At 38.7% G+C, this 24,642-nt stretch overlaps 1 protein-coding gene across 3 annotated transcripts in view; it reads left to right on the top strand.

Annotated features, from left to right (window-relative positions):
• The window catches only part of lyst (lysosomal trafficking regulator), a 369,211-nt gene that overhangs the window by 287,890 nt on the left and 56,679 nt on the right, over positions 1-24,642 (top strand). For 2 of the 3 annotated variants that reach the window (XM_072559520.1, XM_072559538.1), the window contains 10 exons: positions 3,799-4,029; positions 5,086-5,252; positions 9,582-9,734; positions 11,370-11,531; positions 13,593-13,784; positions 14,434-14,612; positions 15,561-15,767; positions 16,091-16,267; positions 20,071-20,147; positions 20,970-21,158. In XM_072559520.1, coding sequence (XP_072415621.1) covers positions 3,799-4,029; positions 5,086-5,252; positions 9,582-9,734; positions 11,370-11,531; positions 13,593-13,784; positions 14,434-14,612; positions 15,561-15,767; positions 16,091-16,267; positions 20,071-20,147; positions 20,970-21,158 — 1,734 coding nt within the window. The remainder of the gene's footprint in view (positions 1-3,798; positions 4,030-5,085; positions 5,253-9,581; positions 9,735-11,369; positions 11,532-13,592; positions 13,785-14,433; positions 14,613-15,560; positions 15,768-16,090; positions 16,268-20,070; positions 20,148-20,969; positions 21,159-24,642) is intronic. The other variant, XM_072559529.1, reaches the window with a different exon arrangement.

The raw sequence follows: 24,642 nt of genomic DNA, 5'->3' as shown, positions 1-24,642 counted from the left end.
TCCGGGTTCTAGACACACCCAGCCAGGGAAAATATCCTTCTTGCTTCAGTCCTGTTATGCCTTGATTTAAAAAGAATTATATGGTTCAATGAGATCACCTCTCATTCTTCTTAAATCTAGGGAATATAGACTATTTCTACATAGGATAATTTTGCCAATGGTGAGTTTAGAATTATAGGATACTTGTGTTGAGGCAGAGACTAGTTTGTCTGGCCTGATTTGGTGCTGTACATTCAGTGTAGTCTTTACTGTGGTCAGACTCTGAAGTACTCCTGAATTCTCTCAGTTGCACCATATTGGTCAACTGTCACCCTAATAAGAAATCTTCATGAATTGTCCATCTTTTTTTTCCAAACTGAGAATGCTAAGGCAAGAAAGAGGCATCTGCACCTTGTTTTCCTTTTGGAAGGCAGTGAGGAATATCCATAAGCAACTGTGATTGATAATTGGAAGGATATAACTCCCTTTTTATTTTGAGAAGTTAATAATGCTAATGTGCATTTACCTGCCTTTCGTCCACCCAGACGAATGTATGAATTCCAAGATATTGGAATTACTTCATCCAGAACTGACAGGAGTAAATACTGAAGGCAAGGAAGGATCAATATCTTCCAGCTCATCCAAACAGAAGTAAGATGGACAGTTTGTTTCTTCTATTTAGATCACCATATATCATAGTGAGAAGGGATTTTTTTGTAGAAGATGGCAACCTTCATTGTAGCTTGAATCCCTAGATATGTAAAGTTATACCATTACTGCCATATGTGTCTTGGCTCTATAACATCCTACTCTACTCCTCAGTCACCCCCAAAACCCTCCATCCCATGGCAGCTATTTTTGCAAATGCAGAGGATGCCACATCTGGCCTTTTATCCCCTACCTCCTTATTGTTCCTCAACCTGAAGCAGTGGTTTATTTATAATACTTAGTTTAGTTTACTGTATTCAGTGCTCACAACACAGTCCCCTCTATACTAGGGAGAACAAACACAGATTGGATGAGCACTTTGCAACACCTTCATTCAATCAACAAGTGTGACCTAACCTTCCAGTTGCCTGACTTTAAAATTTGCGCTTCCATCAACCGCAACGTCTTGTCACTTCCTCATTGCACTTTCCCATCCAAATGCAAAAAAACTAACATTCACTTTTACCTTTTCTCTCTTGAATATCCAAGATCCCAAGCACTCCTCCTATGTAAGACAACAGCTTGCATGTAAAAACCGAAAGAACTGCAAATGCTGTAAATCAGAAACAAAAACAGAAGTTGCTAGAAAAGCTCAGCAGGTCTGGTAGCATCTGCAGAGAAATCAAAGTTAACGTTTCAGGTCTGACTTTTCCTCAGAACTGATGGTAGCTCAGAAAATGTTGGTTTGTGTGCAGAAGATGGGGGAAGGGGTAAGGAGTAAATGACAGGTATAGATAAACCCAAAAGAGAGAGACGATAGTTGGAAAAATGAAGAAATGGATAATGATCTGGCTGTGAAGGTGAATGAGGCTAACAGTAGATAGCCTGCTATTACATACTATGTGATAACAAGCCTTGGTTGGGCGCTAGGGCATAGGAGAGTTCAGGCCCTAAAATTATTGAACTTGATATTGAATCTGGAGGGCTGCAGGGTCCCAATGTGCAAAGTAAAGTGTTGTTCTTCCAGCTTGCGCTGAGCTAGAGATGTTGGCTAGGGAATAGGGCAGTGTGTTAAAGTGGCAGGCAACTGGAAGCTCTGGGTCTTTTGCGAGCAGAACATAAATGTTCCATGAAACAGTCACCCTGCTTCACCTGGAAGGTATGTTTAGGCCCTTGGATGCTGAGGATAGGGGAGGTAAATGGACAGGTGTTACACCTTCAGCAGTTTGTGCCATGGGGCTGTGGGGTTCGTTGGGAGCGAAGGAAGTGTAGACCAGGATGTCCCGGTGGGAAAGGTCCCTGTGGAAGGTGGATAAGGGAGGGGATTGTGTCTAATGGTGACATCTCACTGGAGGGAGGTGAAATGGTGGCTGATGATCTTATGGATGTGGATGCTGGTGTGATCATAAGTAAGGGCAAGGAGAACTCTGTGGCTGTAGCGGGAGGGAAGAGGGGTTCAGATCCAGTTGAGGGCCCTATCAACAACGGTGCTGTGGAACCCTCTGTTGAAGAAGGTGGAAGTTTGAGACTTCCTTGTCAAATTTGGCCTCATCAAAACATATGCAATGGAGGCAAAGGAACTGGGAGAATGGAATGGAGTCTTTACAGGAAACAAGGTATGAGGATCTATAGTCCAGATAGCTATGGGACTCATTGGGTTTACAGTATACATTAGTGTACTGCATATCCCGAGAAAGAGAAGGGAGGAGTCAGAAATGGGTCAGGTGAAAGTGAGGGTAGGGTGGAAATTGGAAGCAAAGTCAATGAACCTTTCCAATTCCGGAAGAGAGAGAAAAGCAGCACCGATGATATCATCGATAAATCGGAGCAGGAGTTGTGGGTGGGGACTGGATTAGGATTGGAACCAAGAATGTTCCATATATGCCATGAAGAGACCGGCATAACTAGGGCCCATGTTGGTACCCATGGCTGCCCCTCTGACTTGAAGAAAATGAGAAGACAACCTACATGTCCTACTTTTAATATACCGTATTTGCTCCTTCTCAAAACAGTGCTATAGAGGCCATTCAGTCTATCAATTCTGCACCAACCCCCTACACGCAGATCCATCCCACCCAGAGATTTTGTTATTTACAGTTAGGCCTGATGTGTATCCATCCTTTGTTTCTCTTCTCCCATTACCATCTCCTTTTGCTATGTATGATCACAGTTTTGCTCCTTAATTTTCCAGCCTTTAATTGCTAACCACCCTTTCACAGACCTTGCCTTTTTACTCTCTAAACCTCTACCCACTTTCCTTGCTTCTACTTATTTTAAACATGTCAAAACATTAACTTATTTCAGTTTTGATGAAAGGTCCTTGACCTGAAACATTAACTGTGTTTCAGTCCACAGATGCTGCCTGATCAAGGTTGAGCTGTTCAAACTAAAGAATTCAAATTAGTAGCAGGAATAAGCCAATTTTCTCTTAAGCCTGCTCTACCACTTCATAATTTCAATACTGGTCAGACCATGTCTGCAATCCACTTTCTTTCTGCTTCTTGACCAATGTTCCTTCTAAGCTGCAAAGTTGCACAACTGTTCTGAGATTCCACTCATGCATGCAGATGCATTGACTTCCAGTTTCAGAAGCTGCTGCCATGCAAGTCGGGAATAATTGTTCAGGTGAATGTAGCTCTTGGCTCCTTTGTTAGTGAAAAATCCAATTCTAACTTAAAAATAATAATTAATGACACTGCTTTCACCATTCTCTGGGGCAGAGAATTCCACGTACACATGATCTGAGAGAAAATGTTTCTCCTCATCTCTGTTTTAAATAGACAATTCCTTTTATTTTTAAACTATGTCCCCTAGCCTAGTCTCTACCACATCAGGAATATGTACTAACTGAAATAGCTACCAATAAGATATATGAATTAGACAAGCTAGGACCATGCAGATCAGAAGCAAAACAGAAGAGGCCAGTATCAAAAATAGGCTGGTATGTTGTGCCACCTTATTGCTGATACTGAGAAATTAATTGTGTTATTCACTGATTAGAACAATAATTCTTTAACAACCCTTTTGTTCTTTATTTGGTCAAAGACTTAGCCATAGCTGTTAACGGATCTTTGCTTTATAAGAGGGCCCGTGTCAATATATACAAATGACAAGTTTTACAGAACAGTTCAATTCTTGAGTAAATTGCCTTGTCTTTCTTCTTTTTTGCAGTTTGGATACAGAGACTATGGCTCAGATCGACCCATTTCGTAAAAGATGCATTATTCCTGTACTTGGCCTGATTGAAAACTCCCTGTATGAAAATACATTGGTGCACAATAAATTGTGTGTTCTACTCCAGCTTTTGAATGCCTGCCCCAAGTTAGCTGACATACTGCTCGACAACGGCTTAATATATGTCTTGTTGAACACCTTAGCAACATTAAATGGATTAGAGAATGGGTAAGGAAGTTATTGTGCTAGATTAATAGATTGCAAAGTGAAATAATTATCCTGTAATCATTGTAAACAGAAAATCTGATTACATTGTTCCTTTATTTATTTTGGAACCGCTCTTATTCTGTTTTATGTCGACCTGAAATAGTTTGTGTTTTACCTGTTCGTCTCAAACCAATATCTATACCTAAGTATCTGGTCTGCTGTTCAATATTTATTCCTCAGTTAATCTCATTAAAGCAAATTATCTGCCTGATGTGTCATGAGTGTATTGTGTGAGACTTTGTGCACAATTGACTGTTATGCTACCTCAATTGCAACACTGGGCAGGCAGTGGCATAGAAGTCTTAATGCTATACTAGAACTCCAGAACCCAACCTAAAGTTTTGGTGACATGGTTTTGATACCAGTGTTGCAGATAAAGTTTGAATTCAATTAACAAAATTCATTATTGTTTAGAAAAAAAAGAGTCTAGTAACACTAATAGCCCTTAGAGAAGGGAATCTGCTGCCCAACAGTCTGGCCTACATGTAACTCTTAACTGCTACTCTGGGCATTTAGTGCTAGACAATAAATACTGGCTGAGCCAGCGATGCCCATGTTTTCATGAATGGATTTTTGTGAAAAAAAACCTCAAGTACTTAATTACCTAGAAAGCAATTTGAGTTTTAAAAGACATTTTTATAAATGTTTTTTTCTGAGCTGCCTCTTGTTCTTTAAGTTATGTCCTAAAAACACCGCTGTGGATCATGTTTTTGGTTACCCTCCCTAGTATCTTCCCTTTTGCTGGGTATTTTGTCATGTAACACCTTCACAATGTAACCTGACGTTTTTCTGTATTTTTAAGGTGAAATATACCTGAGAGTTCTTTTTGAATTGTTTCACTTTAATATTTCAGCTGAGTTATTTTATGGTTCCACAATCATATTTGTGATCTTTATTTTTAAAAGGCTTGAATGCTGTTTTTATTTAGATTTTTACACATCACAGCTTTCACTTTATTCCTGTTTCTGAAAGTGGTCTGTTTTGTTAAGTTTATCCCATCATTTTCTTCCATTGTAGTATTCCAGTGAATGAGTACAAATTGCTGCTATGTGATATTCAGCAACTACTAGTTGCTATTACCATCCATTCCTGCAGCTCTTCTGGTTTACCATATTTTCGCATAATAGAGGATTTAATCTCACTGCTTGGATACCTGCAGAAGAGCAAGGATGCAAAAACAAAAGGTGGGTGCTTAACGAGTTTTGAGAAGATTTATAGTTCAGGTTGAGGTTTTGGATGTAAATTTTCTCGCTGAGCTTGGAGGTTTATTTCCAGACCTTTCGTTACCTTACTAGGCAATCTTCAGTGGGCCTCACGCGAAGCAATGCTGAAAATTCCTGCTTTCTATTTATATGTTTGGGTTTCTTTGGGTTGGTGATGTTATTTCCTGTGGTGAAGTCATTTCCTGTTCCTTTTCTCAGGAAATGGTAGATGGGGTCTAACCGGATGTGTTTGTTGATAGAGTTCCGATTGGAATGCCATGCTTCTAGGAATTCTCGTTCGTGTCTTTGTTTGGCTTGTCCTAGGATGGATGTGTTGCCCCAGTCAAAGTGGTGCCCTTCCTCATCCGTGTGTGAGGATACTAGTGAGAGAGGGTCATGTCTTTTTGTGGCTTGTTGGTGTTCACGTATCCTGGTGGCTAGTTTTCTGCCTGTTTGTCCAATGTAGTATTTGTTACAGTCCTTGCACAGTATTTTGTAAATGACGTTAGTTTTGCTCATTGTCTGTATAGGGTCTTTCAAGTTCATTAGCTGCTGTTTTAGTGTGTTGTTGGGTTTGTGGGCTACCATGATGGCAAGGGGTCTGAGTAGTCTGGCTGTCATTTCTGAGATGTCTTTTGATGTAGGGGAGAGTGGCTAGGGTTTCTGGACGTGCTTTGTCTGCTTGTTTGTGGGTGCTTAAAATAGAATAATTTAGAAATTGAACTGATCTTAATTCTTTAGTTCTGTATTTTTCCAGCTCCACTTCTTGTTTATTTTGTTACTAATGGACCTACAAACATTTTTCTAAAGGAAAACTTGGAGACACTGAAGGGATATTTCAAGCAAGTAATTCATAATTGGTCATTTTGATTTGCCACAAAAAATAAATAAAACTGTAAAATTAGTTAAATTGCAGCTCATCTATCTACAAGTTCAAGTTAAATTGAGCTTCATGATAATCAAGGAGGTCCTGTTTCAATAAATGAATCTACAGCTGTTGGTGCTGAAAACATCAGGTTCAAGTGCAAGTACAGTAAAGTAAATGTAGAAAAATGTCTTCATTTCAATTTTTTTCACACCTTACATTAGTGTCGTGTGTTGTGGCCTCACCTGGCCTAGGATTGTTAAAACATCCACTGTTGCATTGAAAAATGTCAGGACTTCTGGAAAACTGTGTAATCATTTTCTGCCAAACATGCTGTGTTCGGATGAATGCAACATGGTTTACTATGTCATCACAGCAGTTGAATGTGGTTTTGATGTTTTTGTACTCCAGTGGAAAATTTCCAAAGCATTTTTACGCCCTTTGAGAGAAACAAGCAAATGAGTGGGCAGGTATTCATCAGACTCTTTCAAAGCATTGACCTCTCGGACGACTTAGTTGAAGAATATAACGCACCTATAATTATATTATCTGTCAATTCTGTTGTGCAGCATACAACATCATCCACCTGTCTATGGGTTAATATGGTTTTCCCTGCCTGATATCTGTAACTCCCTTCAGGCAAGCGAAAAGTGGCTCATCAGATTAGTAGGCCTGAGCTAACTATTTGTTTTTGAGATCTTGTGCAGTTGTAACCTATTTGAACTCAGCATAGTGGAAGCAGTTGGCAGTTGTAGCTTCCATCATCATTTTTCGCACCTCATTCATTATGAACATAGACTCTAGAACAATTGGATTATCAATATTTATCAATGGTCTCTATAGTCTGAGAGATCAGTGGAAGTACAGTTCAACCTCAGTTATCCGAACATCGATTATCCAAGTTCCGGATTATCCAAACAAGATCTAAGGTTCCGGTCCTTAGGTAAACTGTGTTATGTGAACATTCCATTATCCAAATATTCGATTATTATCCAAACAAAATACTTCCTGTCCGTGTCGTTCAAATAATAACAATAGTGTACATAGCTTTCAGTTTTATAATCGTCCTGCTGATTCATTGGCTAAGTTTGACCAGGGTGTTGGAGGCATCAGCTTGAAACCAGCAATTTCAGTGATGCGGGACAATTGTCTGTATTAAGAATCCCTTTCTTGCATTGTGCATTCACTTTGCTAGACCTGTCTCAAAAATGATGGAAGTCATCGAGGTAATTTTGTTAGCCTATTACTGCATGGGTAGTAGCTTGATATTTGTAAAACAACAAGTCATTTTTTCAATTTTCTTTCACAAGAAGCATCAGATTTTCAGCATCATCCATGTTGACACTGCCTGTATGATATGTTCCTTGCTTCATTTTCTACATTAGATTTATCATCTTTAGATATGAGTGTGTGTTCTGGGAGAAGATGATAAAACAAACTCTTGTTTCATCGATGTTAAAAAATGTGTTGTGGCAAGACAGTTATGGTGCAGTGGTAGTGTCCCTGCCTATAGACCAAAGGTCTGGTTTCAAATCCACCTGCTCCAGAAGTGCATCATAACATGTCTTAGCAGGTTTTTTTTAAAACTGTTTTGTGGTGTTTACTCGTGCAAGGCACGGGAAGGATTATTTCAGAGTCTATCATGTCATTTCTGCTATAACTGCCACACTCTTATTGCTTACCATACAAGATGATGCCATTCTTTATCTTGAATCAATTAAGCCATGGGTTAGTGCAGATGAGCTCCTTGTTTCCCAGCTTCTTTGCCAGGGTGATTTCTCTTTCCATCAGAATTGGACTGAAGATGGGAATATTCTCGACTCAAACTCTATTAAACCACATCACTACTTCATCTGGGTAGGCAGCTGTTCTCATCCTCTTTCTTGCTAAAGAAGAAGACTGTTTATTGAGCCCCTTTTAAGATGCTCACTTGTACTTCAGAAAGATTGACTCAACTCAATATCCCACCTTCCAGTTTGGGTTTCTGCCTAAACCACTAATCCAGGCAGTGAATTCCGACGCTCACCATCTTCTAGGTGAAAAGGCTTTTCCTTATGTCCCCTTTAATCTTTTTATTGATCATCTTAAATCAGTCCCCTGTGGTAATTGACCTTTCCACAAGAGAAAACCAGTCTTTCCTGTTTACCCTGTCTCGACCCTTCATAATTTTGAACATTTCAATTCTGTCCCCCCTCCATTCCTTCTATTCGAAGGAAAACACCTCTCTAGCTTATCCAAGCTTTCCGTATTAATGCAATTTCCAAACTCTGACAACACCCCTGTTAATATTTGCTGTCCAGAATAATTGCATCCTTCCTATACTGTGGTAACCAGAAAAGTGTACACATTTCCACCTGTGGCCTAACCAGTGTTTTACAGTTTCAGCATTGTCTTGCTTTGTATTCTATACCTTGTCCAACAAAGAAAAGTGTTCCTTATGTTTCTTTATCATGTTATCAGACTGTCCTTTCATTTTCAAAGATTTGTTATTCTATACTTTAAGGTTTTACATTTCCTCTATCCCTCTCAGTAGCATCCTGTTTATTGTGTATTTTCTGGCTTTGTTTGGCATTCCCAAATGCATCCTTTTGAAGATGGTTATGTCAAAAGCTAAGTTAAATTTAAGCTCCTCTGTAGTGCTTTTTTTCAATTTTCCACATTCACCTTGCTGAAAATAACTCCTTAATCCCAGTAGTGTAACTGTGGACTCTTGAAAGAGTACATACATAAGTCCTGTTGACTGAGGTTTAGCAATGTGACGACAGTTTCCTGTGAGCCAAGCTGAATAAGTGCTTTGAAGGTGAAAAAGGCAACAATTTGGATTCTTCAAGCAATCTAAAATACTCAGCAGGGTTCCAGTTAGCAGTCAGATTAGATTAGGCTTGTATGATAAAACAATGAGGTTAGTGAAATATTAGCTGTGTTGCCATTAACAGTACTACTGAAAGCAGGTGCAAATTTCTAATGCCAGTGGCTGTATTACAAGTAGAGGTTCTGATGCCCATTCTTTTGGTAGAGATAGGAATCTGAGTGAATCAGGAACTTCATATTAATGTGGAGCCCAAACTAGTATTATATTGCACATATTGCAAAATGGACCTTCTATTTCTTTGCCTCCGGAGAATAGTGCCAGATGCTTTAACTAATTGGGAACACCAGTATGGAAAATCGATTGATATTGCCATCACTGGAAATGAGACCATTATTAACAGCAAGATAGAATGTTGGGTAGCTGCTCTTCCTCCCTCTCCCTAATCCTCAGTCCCTTCTCTCTTTACCTGAGTCAGATGTGCAGATGGATAGAATTAGGGTAGAAATGTTAAGATGACATATATAAACAAGGGACTTTCAAAGTTGTTAAAAACAATTCAAAGTTTTTGTCCTTATGTTGTGATATCTTATCATGAATCTGCATTATAAATGTAATCCTATCTTCCTTCGTTTAGAATTAGCTATTGCATTGCAGTTCCGGGTCCTTCAGGGTGCTATTGAATTTATAAAAGACACAGCCAATCAAGATGCTCAGAATATAAGTAGCTCCTTCCATTTACCTGCAACACAGCATCATGCCATTCACCAGAAAAGGAAGAGTATTGCAGGTGAGTGCTGTAACAATCCAGTGGTGGTTATTACAACTGTCTGCAGATTAACTAGCAAAATAGAGTAACTGTAACAATCACAGTAGATCCATATATAAATTAGGTTTATTTCAGTGGATTCTGAGGTTTTTTTCCATTGTATGTTGTAACATTTTAATTGAATTTTAATCAGTTACTTAGTGAAAAGAAACTATAATGGAGTAGATCTGTCCTCTTGGGTCTGAGGCATCACCGCATTGATATACACTTTTGCTTGAGTAGTGCATGGGCCAGCTCTACCAACTGACCTATTTTTACTTCATGTTTGATGTAATTCTCCTCTTCAGAAACTAAAGTGATTGAAATGATTATTCTTTTAGAAAGAAATTTTCCTCAGAGCAGATGCACATACTCCATATATATTTTATGTAATTGATTAGTTACTTTGATACAATGCATGATACTGCAATTTACTAAGGATTAAATTTACATCTTAAATTCATAAGATTATTGTCTCGCTTATAGAAACTTTAAATACTCTTAAGTACTCCTTTCCAGTCTTGTATATAAGTACAAATCACAGAAACATTGCTCAATGTCAACTATATTGCTAAAAGAATGCAGCTACAAGAGAGTATTACTGATCTAGGATGCAAATCAAAATAATTGCAGTTACTATTATTTCTATAGCCATATTCAAAGTGACGTTGCAATAAAGTTATATGTCTATGACAAGATTTGAACACCAGCCTGCAAAAAACTTTTTTACAATTCTACAGTCTGCCCAGAAGAGAGTTTTATTTTTCAATGTTTGTCATGGGATGTCAGAGGAATGCAGCGTAGGTTGGCACAGAAGAATTCTGAGTTAGAAGCAAGTGTCAGTGGTAAGACCAAACTGGATAGCTGGAACTTGATGAATAAGACAATAAATGCCCTTTTGTGCAAGACAGATAGGGAGACATGTTTGCATAACAAAAAGCCACAGAATTGTTTTGTGGTCAAATGTATAATATTCAAACCTCAAACATTACCTTGTTTCTGTTTCTCATTAAGGCAGGAATTGTCAAAATTGGAAAGACAGAGTTTTCAGATGGCTTTTGTTTCAGCGCATCTTATTTTTACTTTCACCGAATTATCATGTCAACTGCCCAGCAAAAATATTAATGGAAACTCATTTTAAAGTTGTTGAGTTATAATGAATGGCTAGGAAATTTGAGGTGAACTCTTAGGCATTCTAGTTTTGATTTTTGAAGGAAAAAATATGCGTTATTTGTTTCACAAGAATGGTATTATGAAAAATTAACCAGTACACTCTGCACACCTGTGAGAAAAGGTTTGTCAAATCTACTTTGTGGATGTGACATTCTTCTGATTAAATATACTACAAGCGACAAAATTCTTGATAAGTTTGTGAAACGTTCTAGTTATTTTGCTTTGAGATTATTTTATCCTTTGAATATTTTAGTTGGTATTTGTGCTGAGTATAAAAATAACATCTTTAATCATTGCACGGTGTTTACCTTTATAATGTTCAAAACATAGGTTTGTCAATTAACATGGTTCTTTGACTTAGAACTTGTGTTAATGTACATTTTTAGCTATTGTGTAGCACTTCTCTGCAAGCTTCTACATTATTTGTCCTTATTTGCAATGAAGGTTCAATTGCATTGAAAGATTCCATAATTCCACGGCTGTCAAGACAACATTTCTCTTCGTATGGTCACCTTCCAATGACTTATTGCTTCAGCTTAGTAAACCAGGAGTCTCCCCTACTATTCCCAACTGGATCCACTTCCTGTACTTTCCTTCCAGAAGCAGGTGTAGTAGCGACCTTCCAACTGCAGTGCCTGAAAAACATTTCTTTTTGAAATGTTTGTCTCAACAGCAGGCTGCAAAATTGTGCATTTGTGAAACAAAAACTATATCCCCAATATTGTAAACCCTAAGAAATGTCTTTTGTTTCAAAATGTTTTAAGATAGCAATAAGTTCAAGCATAAAATAGAAATACTGCAATGGGATTTTTTAAAAAAATGTTCTTAGTGGTGTTTTGATGTTTACAATATTGAGATCAAATCTGTCTTCATTCACCTTTTTGCACTGATTTGTTTGCAGTTCTGTTGCAACTAACAAAAATGCCATTCATCGAGAGCAGCAATAGTATATTACATCCCAAACAACACTACACATCAGAAATTGCTGGGCAAACTTAGCAGGCCTGGCAACTCTATGGAAAGAATAACATTTGAAAGAAAAAATGGAAAGTTAACCTTTCCGGTCCATTGACCCATTGTGAAGGAGGTTCACTGGACCTGCAGTGTTGTTGCTGCTTTCTCTTGACAGATGCTGCCAAGCATGCTGAGCTTTTCCAGCAATTTCTGTTCTGTCTTGCTTACACAAAGTGCTGTTTGGGAGACATACAATTTGCTTTCACTGTTAGCCAGCTGCTGCTTACAACCTCTTAGAAGTCAAGTGCTATGTTTTCACATATGAACAATACATTTGTTAATGTCTACAGTAGTACTGTTGTCCTTTTGTGAAAACATTTGACGTCTAACAAAACTGAAAATCAGTTAAGATAATTTGACCAAAGTAATATCAAAGTTATCTGTAATAGTGACTTTAAATCATGTTTCGCCAAGTTAAATCTTCCTGTTGCTCTTGACTGGTATCTTAAGTTTTCACTGCCTACAGGAATTTGGCTCATTGTTACTGGAGCTTGCTAGTGTTTCTAAGTGCACTGCTTTTTAGAATTCTTCCACGATATGTATATATGTATATACTCGAGTAAAAGTTGACCCCCTATTTTTCTATATATCTCGTGTAAATGTCGACCTTAGTTCTTCAAACAGATCAAGATTTGAGAGTCAAGATATTATCCTGTATATATAATTGTTACAACGAGGAAACAAATTTGTTTTTGTGCTGTTATGTGTTTTGATGCACAATTCAGTGTGAGACTATGGATTTCTTAAGTTCATTATCGAACAAGCACTATAATTAGTATAGAGGAACCTTGATTATCCAAAGGACATGGTGGGGAGTGCTTCATTCGTTTAATCAAGTGCTGGATAACAGAGTTTAGCCAAGCATTGGGACCTTGCAATTTTGCAGGACAGTCCAAAATTTGGATAATCGAATGCCGGATAATCGAGGTTCCTCTGTATTCACCTTTTGTGTGGCCATCTCATTCTGCTCCTCTCCAGGCCTCCAGCTGGTTGGGCGTCCCGCTCCGCTCCCAGTCTCTGTCCCACTCCGTTCCGGGACTCCAAATGCTGGCCATCCCACTCTGCTCCACGAATCCAGACTGCTGGCCGTCCCGCTCCGCTCCCAGTCTCTGTCCCACTCCACTCCGGGACTCCAGGCTGCTGCCATTCTGCTCCACTCCAGGCTGCTGGCCATCCAGCTCCACTCTGGGCCTCCAGGCTGGTGGCCATCCTGCTCCACTCCCAGTCTCTGTCTCACTCCATTCCGGGCCTCCAGCCTGCTCCATTCTGGCCATTCGCTGCACCAATAATGTTATTGCCACTTCAAGATAAGCATTTTTCGTAAAAAGAAGGAATATCAAGAACAGAATAAAAAAAACACAGATGCAATAATTACAAATTCGTTTTTGTTTTTCTTGTGTTTATCTGTTAATTATCGTAATTATTTTTTTCTTTTTAATTTTAGAGATCAATTGGGCTTCTGCTAATGATATAGTATTTTGGACTTAGCATGAATTTCGGCCCCTCAAAAGTAGCATCAGTGTAATAGTTGACTCCATGAATTTAATCTTAAAAAGCAGTCTAAAAACTTTTACATGAGTATATACGATGCTTTTCTGAAACAAAAGCACATAAATGGTTTTGGTGAATTTGATTTGAAATCCACTTTGCCAGGTCCTCGCAGGTATTCAGCTGCTCCATCTGATATCTTGCTGATGCGAATGCGATCAGTAGCCAGTGATGAATTATCATTGCTTATGCAGAGGAGGATGAGCCATGAGAATTCTATGAGAGCTTCTGAGACTGAGTTTGTCCAGAGACTGCAGAGACTGACAGTGTTATCAGTGAACAGACTAATTTACCAAGGTAAGCAACTCATTAACCTGATAATTTTTAATATTCTTACATCCTTTCTCAAAGATGATCCCAGTTTGAGTTGACCTTTTTCCAAGTAGCCATTTCTGTTATGCACCTAGATTGTAAGTGTCAATAGATTATGTATTCATGAAGGGTGTCCTTGGCAGAGTTTCCTCACTTCCCTTGCCCCCACCTTATCCTAGATCCAACCCTCTAACTCAACACCTCCCCCCTACTTGTCCATCTCCCTTCCCACCTATCTGACCTATCACAATCGCCCCCCACCTTCATCTGTTTATTATGTTCCCAGCTACCTCCCCTGCCCAGCCCCATGCCCCTCTCATTTATCTCTCAGCCCCTTTGGGCCCCCCATTCCTGATGAAGAACTATGCTCGAAATGTTGACTCTCCTCCTCAGATGCTGCCTGACCAGCACCACACTTTTCGACTCTGACCTCCGGCATCTGCAGTCCTCACTTCCTCCTTCAGTCCAGCCAGTCCATGCCAACCAAATTTCCCAATCTAAACTACTCTCATTTGCCTCTGTTTGGTCCATATCCCTCTAAACCTTTCCAATTCATTGCTGATTTGTTTTACTACGACAATTGTGATTTTTTTTTTTAAAAGTGATATATTTTGACACTCGTGATTTATATTAGATCCTGACCTCAACTTCCTGGATTTATTGAGCACGTCTGAATATCCACATCACGATAGAATACCGACTCCTCCAGGTGAAGACTTCAAGGGAGGTGCATCAATGCTACCCAGCAACAACATAAAGACATTTCAGAAAGAAATGCTAAAACTGATGGTTGAAGGGATTAAAATATCCTTGGTGAGTATAGCTGCACGTAATCAAAAACTCCAAATCTGTGGGACTGGCCTTTTGTGGTAGTCAGTACATCTTAAAGAATGAAGAAAACCAAGGAACTGCAGGTGCTGGGAATAAACAAAAACAGAAATTTCTGGAGAAATACTTTATTTTTGTTGGCATATATACCAACCTTTAACTAGCTACAATCAGTTATGAAGAAAGGTTACTGGACTCTTCACAGATGCTGCTAGACCTGTTGAGTTTCTCCAGCAATTTCTGCTAAGAATTAAGACATGGTTGGTTCACATTCTAAATTTAATAGAGAAATCCTTAATTTTTTGTCAGGTATTTTAATTATTTCTGAAGGGTTCTTTTTAATATTGGCTATTATTGTTGGTAGAAGTAATCTATCTTAATTACTGTCTAGTAATACTATCAAACTTGTAAAATGAAATTGTTAAAACTCGAGGGGAGAAAGATGCCAAGACAGTTTAGGACTGATGTAATTTTGGTCAAAGGGAGAGATTGAAATAAGTTCATTATCGAACAAGCACTATAATTAGTATAGAGCAACCTTGATTATCCAAAGGACATGGTGGGGAGTACTTCATTCGTTTAATCAAGTGCCGGATAACAGTTTAGCCAAGCATTGGTACCTTGCAATTTTGCTGGATAATCCAAAATTTGGATAATCGAATGCCGGATAATCGAGGTTCCTCTGTATTCACTTTTGTGTGGCCGTCCCATTCTGCTCCACTCCAGGCCTCCAGTCAGCCTTCCTTCCTCCCTCCCCTCCCCTCCCCACCCCCCCACCTTCTTCCCCCCCCCCCCCTTCCTTCCCCCTTCCTCTTTCTCCCCCCCCCTCCCCCCCGGAATGTTTTAAAACTTGTGTTCTTGTTCAGTCTGATTCAGGCTCCTTGAAGCTTGTCCTTGTTTAGAGCATTAACTGTTGTATGCTTCTTGGTTTAGGGATCTGGTCGAAATAGCCCCCCACGGCAGCAGTGGAAACGCATGCTTTGGTCTTGCAGAGAGACATTCCGGTCCCAGTTGGGTCGATTGCTTGTTCATGTTTTGTGCCCTGCCCGCTCGCTAGAAGAAAGAAAAATGGCTTTAGAGATAGTTTATGAACCAAGCCATCAGGAAATTCTGCGTGAATGTCTTGGTCAACCTCTGGAGGTAAGACCGCTACCATGAAAATCTTAGAAATGTGCAGAAAACTGTACTCGACCATGTAACAAAACTGTGTACTTGTACTATATTCCAATGTGCTGATCATTTTGTATGATTTGAAGTAGTGATTCTATTTTCTGGCTGTTTTCAGAAGGTTTATGGAAGATAAATGCTTATATTCTTTAATGCAGCTTCTCAACATTAATATTTGAACATTGTTTAATTACACATTAACAGAAAACTTTCAAGCATCTTTTGTGATCGTATGAAGCAGCTCATTCTGAAGTAGCTTTAAATGGTGAGCCCCTCTTGATTATGTTTACCCACAGCATGGACCCAAACTAGCACTGTATCTGTATGAATTGATGCATGACCACATGGAAGACTTGACCAAGGAACAGCAAACTGCAGCAGGGAACTTCTTCACCTCTTTAAAGATTTGTGGATATAAGTGTATTCCACTTAATGCTCCACCCAAACCAGATCTCAATAAAGCCATTGAAGAGGTACGGTGACAATTCTTAAACAGAACTGAAGAAATGTTCTCTTTAACTTATATTATGTACTATAACTCCTGTGGACACCAATAAACTTTTTAACAAGGAAATAATCTCAAAGCCAATGGGAGGAAAAAAAATGCTGGGCAGTGTTTTAGTTTTTAAAACTTTTCTTATAGCAAATCAATCAAAATCAGTAAAACGTTAACAAACACGAATATTTCAAATGAAATTGAACACTTTAAAGACTTCCAAGAAACCATAGAGTCCCTACAGTGTAGAAACAGACTATTTAGCCCAACAAGTGCACACCAACCCTCTGAAGACTACCTCACCCAGACCATTCCTGTACTACTCTACGTTTCCCCTTGACTAATACACCTAGCCTATATATCCCTGAACACTATGGGCAATTTAGCACGGCCAGTTCACCTAACCTACACATCTTTGGATTGTGGGAGGAAACCAGAGCACCTGGAGAGAAAAAAGTATACTTGATACAATAAGGCTTATGTAGTTACAAAATTAGTCATTATTTTCCACATAATTGTGGAACTGGGATTTTCAGTCTTCAGAGTATTCGAGAAGATTTGTAGCTCAGGTTGTGGGTGAGGTTATTGACTTGTTCACTGAACTATAAGTTTGTTCGCAAGTCACACTGGCATACATTAAGGACATGTCAAAAATGACCACCAGACTACCCTGACCCCTCGGTATCATGGTAGCTCACAAACCTACTGCCACAGTACAACTATTAACAAGTATAAAGGACACTATACCCACAGCCAACAGGACCAACATCAAAACTGGAAATGACACCACCAACCCCAGCAGAACTGGACACAAATATTAAGCAGCAGAACTGGATAGAAATAGCAAGCCAGATGGAACACCAATACTTCACTGGAGGCGCAGTGATGATGTTACCTAGTATGGTGGTGAAGCGTCTGCAAACAAACTTAACAGCTCAGCAAGCAAGTCAACAAACTCATTTTCATAGTCTTTCCAGTGCAACTTTCATTTTGTTGGATCTCTCCCTTCTCATTTTAAATTTTTGGCTCTGAATTTCATTTATCAGCATCTGTATTCCATTCAAAGGCACAAAGTTACCACTGCCAGAGCACTAACCTCCAAGTCCTTTCTCACTTGATTTGGAGGTGCTGTGTTGGACTGGGGTGTACAAAGTTAAAAATCGCACAACACCAGGTTGTAGTACAACAGGTTTATTTGGAAGCACTAGCTTTCAGAGCGCTGCTGCTTCATTGAGTCCACAAGAAGCAGAGCTTTGAAAGCTAGTGCTTCCAAATAAACCTGTTGGACTATAACCTGGTGTTGTGTGATTTCGAACATAAAACTAGTCCACTCGAAGAGACCATAGCCTGTTTCCTGTCTACACTAATTCTCAGGGTTTGCATCTACCATATGTAAAAACTGGCTTAAAATTCAACATGAGACTTAGTCTTCTAATCACAACACTAAATTATGCTATAGACCAGAAATGTGGTAAAGAAAGGTTGTTCAGACAGACCCCAAAGTTGGACATTATATCACCAATTGTACATTGATGGGGCCATCCCAACTCTTAGCATGTGCTCACACCTCCAGTGACACTGATGCGGCCATCTTCCATTACCAAGACCTACTTTGCTGAGAAAATGAGTATGGGGTATCCAATAATGCTTTTTGGAAATAATGCTTGTGTGGACATCAGATAAAGATTAGATCAAAGTCCGAAATTGCTGGAGAAACTCAGCAGGTTTGGTCGCATCTGTGAAAAGAAAGCAGTTACGTTTCAATTCCAGTGACCCTTCTTCAGAAGCACTGGATTTGTAATATTGACTTTGTTTTCTCTTCACAGATGCTACCAGGTGTAGTGAGTGTCTGCAGCAATTTATCTTTTTTGTTCCATTCTGATCTCCAGTGTTCACAGTTCTTTGTTTTACAAAACAGTGGATCAGTCTTAGTTGAGTTGAATCTTATTGTCAAGTGATTGTCTAATGCTAATCTTTAGTGGGAATAATGGGTAAACCTGGATGACATACTAGAGACCAACCTTACTCCAAGAAATAATCAGTACCTTAAGATGGGGAGAGAAAGTTCACTTGTTGGTATTGCTGACTGGCCAGCATTTATTGTCTGTCTCTAGTTGACCTTGAGATGATGGTGGTGAGCTGCCTCTTGAACTGCTGCGGTCCACATGTTGTAGGTTGGCTTTAGTGAGGGAATTGCAGGATTTTTACACAATGACAGTAAAGGAACAGTGGTTTATTTCTAAGTCGTGGTGGTGAATGGCTTGGAAGAGCATTTGTAGATGATGGTATTTGCATGTATCTGCTGCCCATGCTGTTCTAGATTGCAGTGACCTTGTTTAGGAGATGCTGTTTAGAGATCTTTGGTGAATTTCTGCAATGCATTTTGAAGATGGTGTACACACACACTGTTGCTACTGAACATTGGTGGAGGGAGTGGATGCCAACAAAGCGGGCTGCTTTATCCTGGATGGTGTGAAGCTGCTTCACCTGCATCCATGCGGGCAACTGGGGAGTATTCCATTACACTCCTGACTTGTGCTTGTTAGATGGTGGACAGGCTTTGGGAAGTCAGGTGGTGTGTTACACTATTCTTGTGGTCAGTGTGTTGATATGGCAAGTCATTTGAATTTCTGGTCAGTGATAACCCCAGGATGTTGATAGTGGGGGATTCTATGATGTTAAGACCATTGAATGTCAAGGGATAGTGATTAGAATGCCTCTTATTGGAGATGCGTATTGCCTGGCATTTGTGTGGTATGAATGATTCTTGCCACTTGTCAAGTCGGCTTTTATTTGAACATCGGCTGCTTCAGTATCTGAGAAGTCCCAAATAGTGCTCGACATTGCACAATAATCAGCAAATATCCCCACTTCTCATCTTATGATGGGAAGGTCATTAAAGCGGCTGAAGAACCCAGCTCTGAGGAGCTCATGCAGAAATGTCCTGGAATTGAGAGGACTGACCAGCAACAACTATCTTCCTATGTACCAAGTATGAGAGAACTTGCCTCCAATACTCTATTCCAGTATTGCAAGGGTTCCTTGATGCCGTACTTGGTCAAATGTAGCCTTGATGTCAAGGGCTATCACCATCACCTCAGCTCTGGAATTGAATTTGTCCATGTTTGAACCAAGGCTGTAATGAGATCAGGAACTAAGTAGCCCTAGGGGTGGAATCCAAACTAGGCAACACTGAGCATTCTATTCCTGATGAAGGACTTTTGTCCAAAACGTCGATTTTCCTGCTCCTCAGATGCTGTGCTGTGCTTTTCCAGCACCACTCTGATCTAAACACTGAGCAGATTATTGCTGAGTAGGTACTGCTTGATAATACTGTTGATGACATCAGTTTACTGATGACCATGAGTAGACTGATGGGGCAGTAATTGGCAGGTTTAGATTTGTCCTGATTTTCATGTGCAGGACATAGCTATGCAATTTTCCACATTGTCAGGAAGGTGTCAGTGTTGTAACTGTACTGGAGCAGCTGGCTTGGGGAGTGGCAGGTTCTGGAGCACAGGTCTATAGTACAATGTCAGGCATTTCATTCTAAAATTAAATGTACTTTAAATAAAGATAAGTGTTGTTCTATGTAACTTTTTATTTGGTTTAATTTCAAAGACAGCTTCATATCTCCAAATGTGGTATCTGATACAGATAGAAAGCCCTGAATTTGCACATGTAGACTAGAAATATAATTTCAATGTTGCCATTTCATTTTAATTAAATTTGAAAAATGCAAAGCAAATTTGAATGAATAATATGTATTGTGTCCTTTAGGAGCAAGCCAAATATGCAAATGAAGAAAGTGCAAATAGAGCTGCTTGGGATAAGAAAATGACAACTTCGCAACAGAGGTAAAGTGACAATAGCTGAGGTGCATATTGAAACAACAACTCGTGGTTTTATGCGGCAGGTGGTTATGATACTGCTTAATCACCATGGGAGAAGATTGGAGAATGGAGTAGGTTTGTGGGAGATGTAGTTAAATATATAGAATAGAAATCTATCCTAAACAGTAAAGTTGTTGAGTAGGTGAGCAGATGTACAGATTTTAATCATTAGAATTTCATGTAGAAAAATACATAATATGGCTAATAGATTTTAGCTTTTATTTCTGGAGGTGCTGAGTGGAAAAACAGGATGATAAAGATTCTGATGATGACTCTGAATGAGGCCACAGCTGGAGTTCTGTAATGTAGTTTGAGGCTTCCATTATAGAAGGGATATTGGGAAGAACACAAGATGCAAAATTGAGTTTGTTTCTCAATATAGTTCTGATGAGATACTAGAAACTATGGTTATATTCTGTGGAGCTGAGAATTAAGGGAAATTTCATGTTTTGTAGATTGAACAATGGTAAGTGGTAAATTAACAAGAAGGCATCATAATTAGGATTAGTAGTGAAAGCAAAAAGAGGACGCTTTGTTGAATACAGACATGTCACAAGTAGCTGTTTAAATGGGAATTAAACCTGAAGAAAACTTAAGAGGTGAAGAGAAAAGCATATCAAGAGAACTAGATTGAATGGGTTAAATTATTGACTGATACTTGTGCAAGAAATGATAAATAAGAAATGATAAATGAAGGAAGGATTAGGTTCAGCAATTGCCATTATTGCTATGTTTAATTATTTGAATATGGTTTTGGAAGCTGCTTTGACTGTGCTTTCTTTTTAGCCTCCTCCAACGACTTGATTTGAAATCAAAAGATATTTCAAAAATAGCAGCTGAAGTCACTCAGAATATATCCCTGCATCAGGGTATGGAAAGGAAGAAAGTAATTCAGCATATCAGGAGAATGTACAAAGTGGATTTAAGTGCTAGCAGGCACTGGCAAGAACTTGTTCAGCAACTAACACATGATAGGTAAGCCTCAGAAATACAAATAAAAGAATATCTTGTGGGAGAAAAAATCATTTTGTTGCCATTTCATTCAACAGAATATATATGTGGGAAACCTTTTAATTTTCTAGCTGGTTACTTAAGAGAAAATTTTCTTCCATTTTCAACTTATTAAATATTGTATGTTTAAGATTACAGGACCTATAAATCCACTTTAGAAAACTGCAGTTAACTAAGCACAACATAGAAGCTGGGGGAAAAGTCCTCAATGCCTTGAGAAATTCTTGCGATATAAGCTTTACTTCGTTTCATGTTATGAAGGAAGTCTTCTTTGATCCTCATCTAAAACAAATCAAATCAAATCAAAGTGACAATGAGAAACTGATACATTCATTTGTAACTTCCAGAGCATTAAAGATTAACTTGGACACCATGATTTTCTTTTGAGGCTTAAAATACAGGTAGCACAGGCCTTTCTAAATTGAAAGTGTTGTACTAAACAGCATTAGATCTATCTCTTAATTATACATAATTAGGCATAATCAGTGCTCTTAATAAACTAGTAGATTGGCATTAATATGGTCAATCTTGAGAGCACTATTTCTATCTGGCAGTCAGTATGAAAATCTTCAACCATCAGTGGATATGATCCATAGTCCCAGTGATAGATCTATTAAGTAAACTACACCATGTGAAAGACCTGAGTGATTATGTTGACTAATGATAGTTAGTGGTCCACTTTGAGTTTGTTCCAATGTCTCAGGTTATTAAAAAAGCAGTCAGTTTCTCTCCTAGCTACTCAAAAATTGTGGTTAGTGGTTTGAAATTCCAGTCTGTGTTGATTTCAACCAGTTGCTATAATTGTCTTTCAATTCTCTGGATTAGGATGGGTAGAAAGTAATTGGTACACCTGAATTTGATTACGATCCATCACCACCTGCTGGAAAGCCTCTAGATTTCCTCCCAACACTTAATGTCAACTATATGAGCACAGCCGATCAGCATCTTCCTCTCTAATAGCCATGGAATTGTATCTGAGCATGAGACATAAAACTAAAAGATGAGAGAAGGGTTGCACCAAATAACATAGATTATAAGAACACAATAAGAATAAATACTTCAATTTGTATTTATATAGTGCCTTTATGATCTTGGAACATCCTAAAACATTTTGCAATCAATTAAAGTCTATTCAAAGTTTTACTTTGGAATACAATGTACTAAGGAAGCACAGCAACCACTTGGTGCATAGCTGTCACATATAGCTATGAAAGAAAGACCATACAATCTTTTTAGTGTGTTGATTCAGAGATTAAAAAGTGACCAGGATATTGGAGAATTTCCTGCTCTTTGCCAGAGTAATCACAGAAAGAAGTTTTTGGTACATCATATCTATGTTCTGTGAGGATCTGTCTAAATTGCTCCCCAGTTCTTTGTCCTTAGTCCTGCATTTTTTTTTCCTTCAGGTTTTATTCCATTCTCTTTCAAAAGTACCTACTGAATCTAGTTCCACCACCCTTTCAAGTCCAGCATTCTAGATTGTCGCAACTTAGTATGTAATTTGTTTTTCCTCATAACACTTCTGATTCCCTCATGAAGTGAACTGAACGTGATACAAAAACTGGGGCTGAACCGCTGTGCCATAAAAATTTAACGTAACTTCCTTTGTTTCACATTCTAATGTTTTTATTTATAAAGTTAAGGATCCTGTGTGCATTTTTAATGTGTTTTCAACTTGAGCCTGTCTACCTTCAAAGTTTTGTATTGTTACAACACTGGGTAAACCCCCTCTGCTAATTTAAACCCAGCAAACAGAAAAGATTTATCCTGTGCAGTAATCTGTGAAAATTTAAGAGTCCAAGAACTACTTGAAGTAAAAATCAGCAACTTTATTACTTAAAGTCTAACAGAGAATAATTAACTAGCAACTATTTACAAGTCCTTTCTCTAACCTATCTTTTACTTTCCCCTCTATATACTGGTCCAATAAAAATTCCAATTAAGATTTACAAAACAAAACTACTTGTCTCAAAACCAGACAGCTTTTGTTTCTTCTCTGTATTCCTGTATTCTTTTCTTCTTGGGGATTCTGCTTCACAGGATACTGATCAATAAAAGTACCTTGAGAGTTATTTTTCAGACAGTCTTTTTATATGCTGGTGGCTTGGCAGTTCTCCTCCAAACTGTTCAATTTTCCCTGGTCATATGCCCCCAAAGCATCGGATTGTGACGTTGGCTTTTAAGATTGTCAATATACTCAATTCAAACTTGATTGGAAATAGATGTTTTGGGGTATAATTTAAACTGGTTGAATTCAAATTTGTTTTTGTCTCCAGGCAACTAGCTAATCGAGTTGTTCGACCAAATGTTACATTATATCTATTTTACAGAACACATCGTGTGGTCTGGTAGTTCTACTAGCTAATAATTTTCTTAAAGATACAGTACATCCATATCTTTATAATGCCTCCCCCTTTAGGAAAAAATGAACCATCATAATGAAAAGATATCTTCATTTTTTTCCTCTAAACACATTACCCTAGCATACCGATAACTTTAATCTAAGTTCACCTTCAGTTCTTCCTATATAATTGTATATAAAACCTTAAACAAAGGCAAATCTCATCTCAATTCTGTTAAATCCACGATAATGCTACTGTGATTACATTCTTATGACCCACAACATGTATGATTTTCAAATTAAAAGTCTGTAACATAAGATTCCAATGAAATAGTCTCCTATTCTTGTCGTTAAAGCATTCTAAGAATGTAACAGATTGTGATCCATGTACACAACTGTCTCAAACACATTTTATGACATACGTACTAAAATGTTGTAAGGCCAGTACCAAACTCAATTATTCCCTTTCGATCATAGAGTATTTCCTCTGATGGATATTGATCGTCTTCGAAAAGTAACCAACTGGTTCAATCCCATCACCCATCTTCCTGTAGGAGTACAGCTCCAACTCCAATGTCACTAGCACTACACTGCTGAAGTTTGGAACAAACGTCTGATAGAATCCGCCAAGTGTTAAGAATCAAAACACCTCTTTCTTCGAGGTTAGTCGTGGAAACTCCTCGATAGCTTTCGTCTTTGCGTTCTGTGGGGTCAACCTTCCATGACTACTGTTATGTCCCAAGAATGTCACCTCTGCTTTCGTAAATTCAGTTTTATTTAAGTTTAACACCAGTTTTGCTTCTCATAGTCGTTCAAAGAGCTCTGCCAACTGCACTGTGTGATCTTTCCAGGCCATATTAAAGATTGCTACATCAGCCAAATAGACAGCACAGTTCGTTAACCCAGCCACAACTCTGTTCATGAGTCTTTGGAATGTGGTGGGAGCGTTCTTCACTCCAAAGGGCATCACTTTAACTCCATTTGGGGTTACAAATGCAGAAATTTCTTTCACCAACCCTAATAAAGGTACCTGCCAGTAACCACGCATGAAATCCAACTTGGTGACGTAATTGGCTTGTCCGACATTCTCAATACAATCCTCCAATC

This window comes from Chiloscyllium punctatum, chromosome 3, assembly GCF_047496795.1.
Source record: "Chiloscyllium punctatum isolate Juve2018m chromosome 3, sChiPun1.3, whole genome shotgun sequence".
Lineage (NCBI taxonomy): Eukaryota > Metazoa > Chordata > Chondrichthyes > Orectolobiformes > Hemiscylliidae > Chiloscyllium > Chiloscyllium punctatum.
The sequence above is the reverse complement of the archived record's forward strand: the minus strand, read 5'-3'. Positions and strand labels throughout refer to the sequence as shown.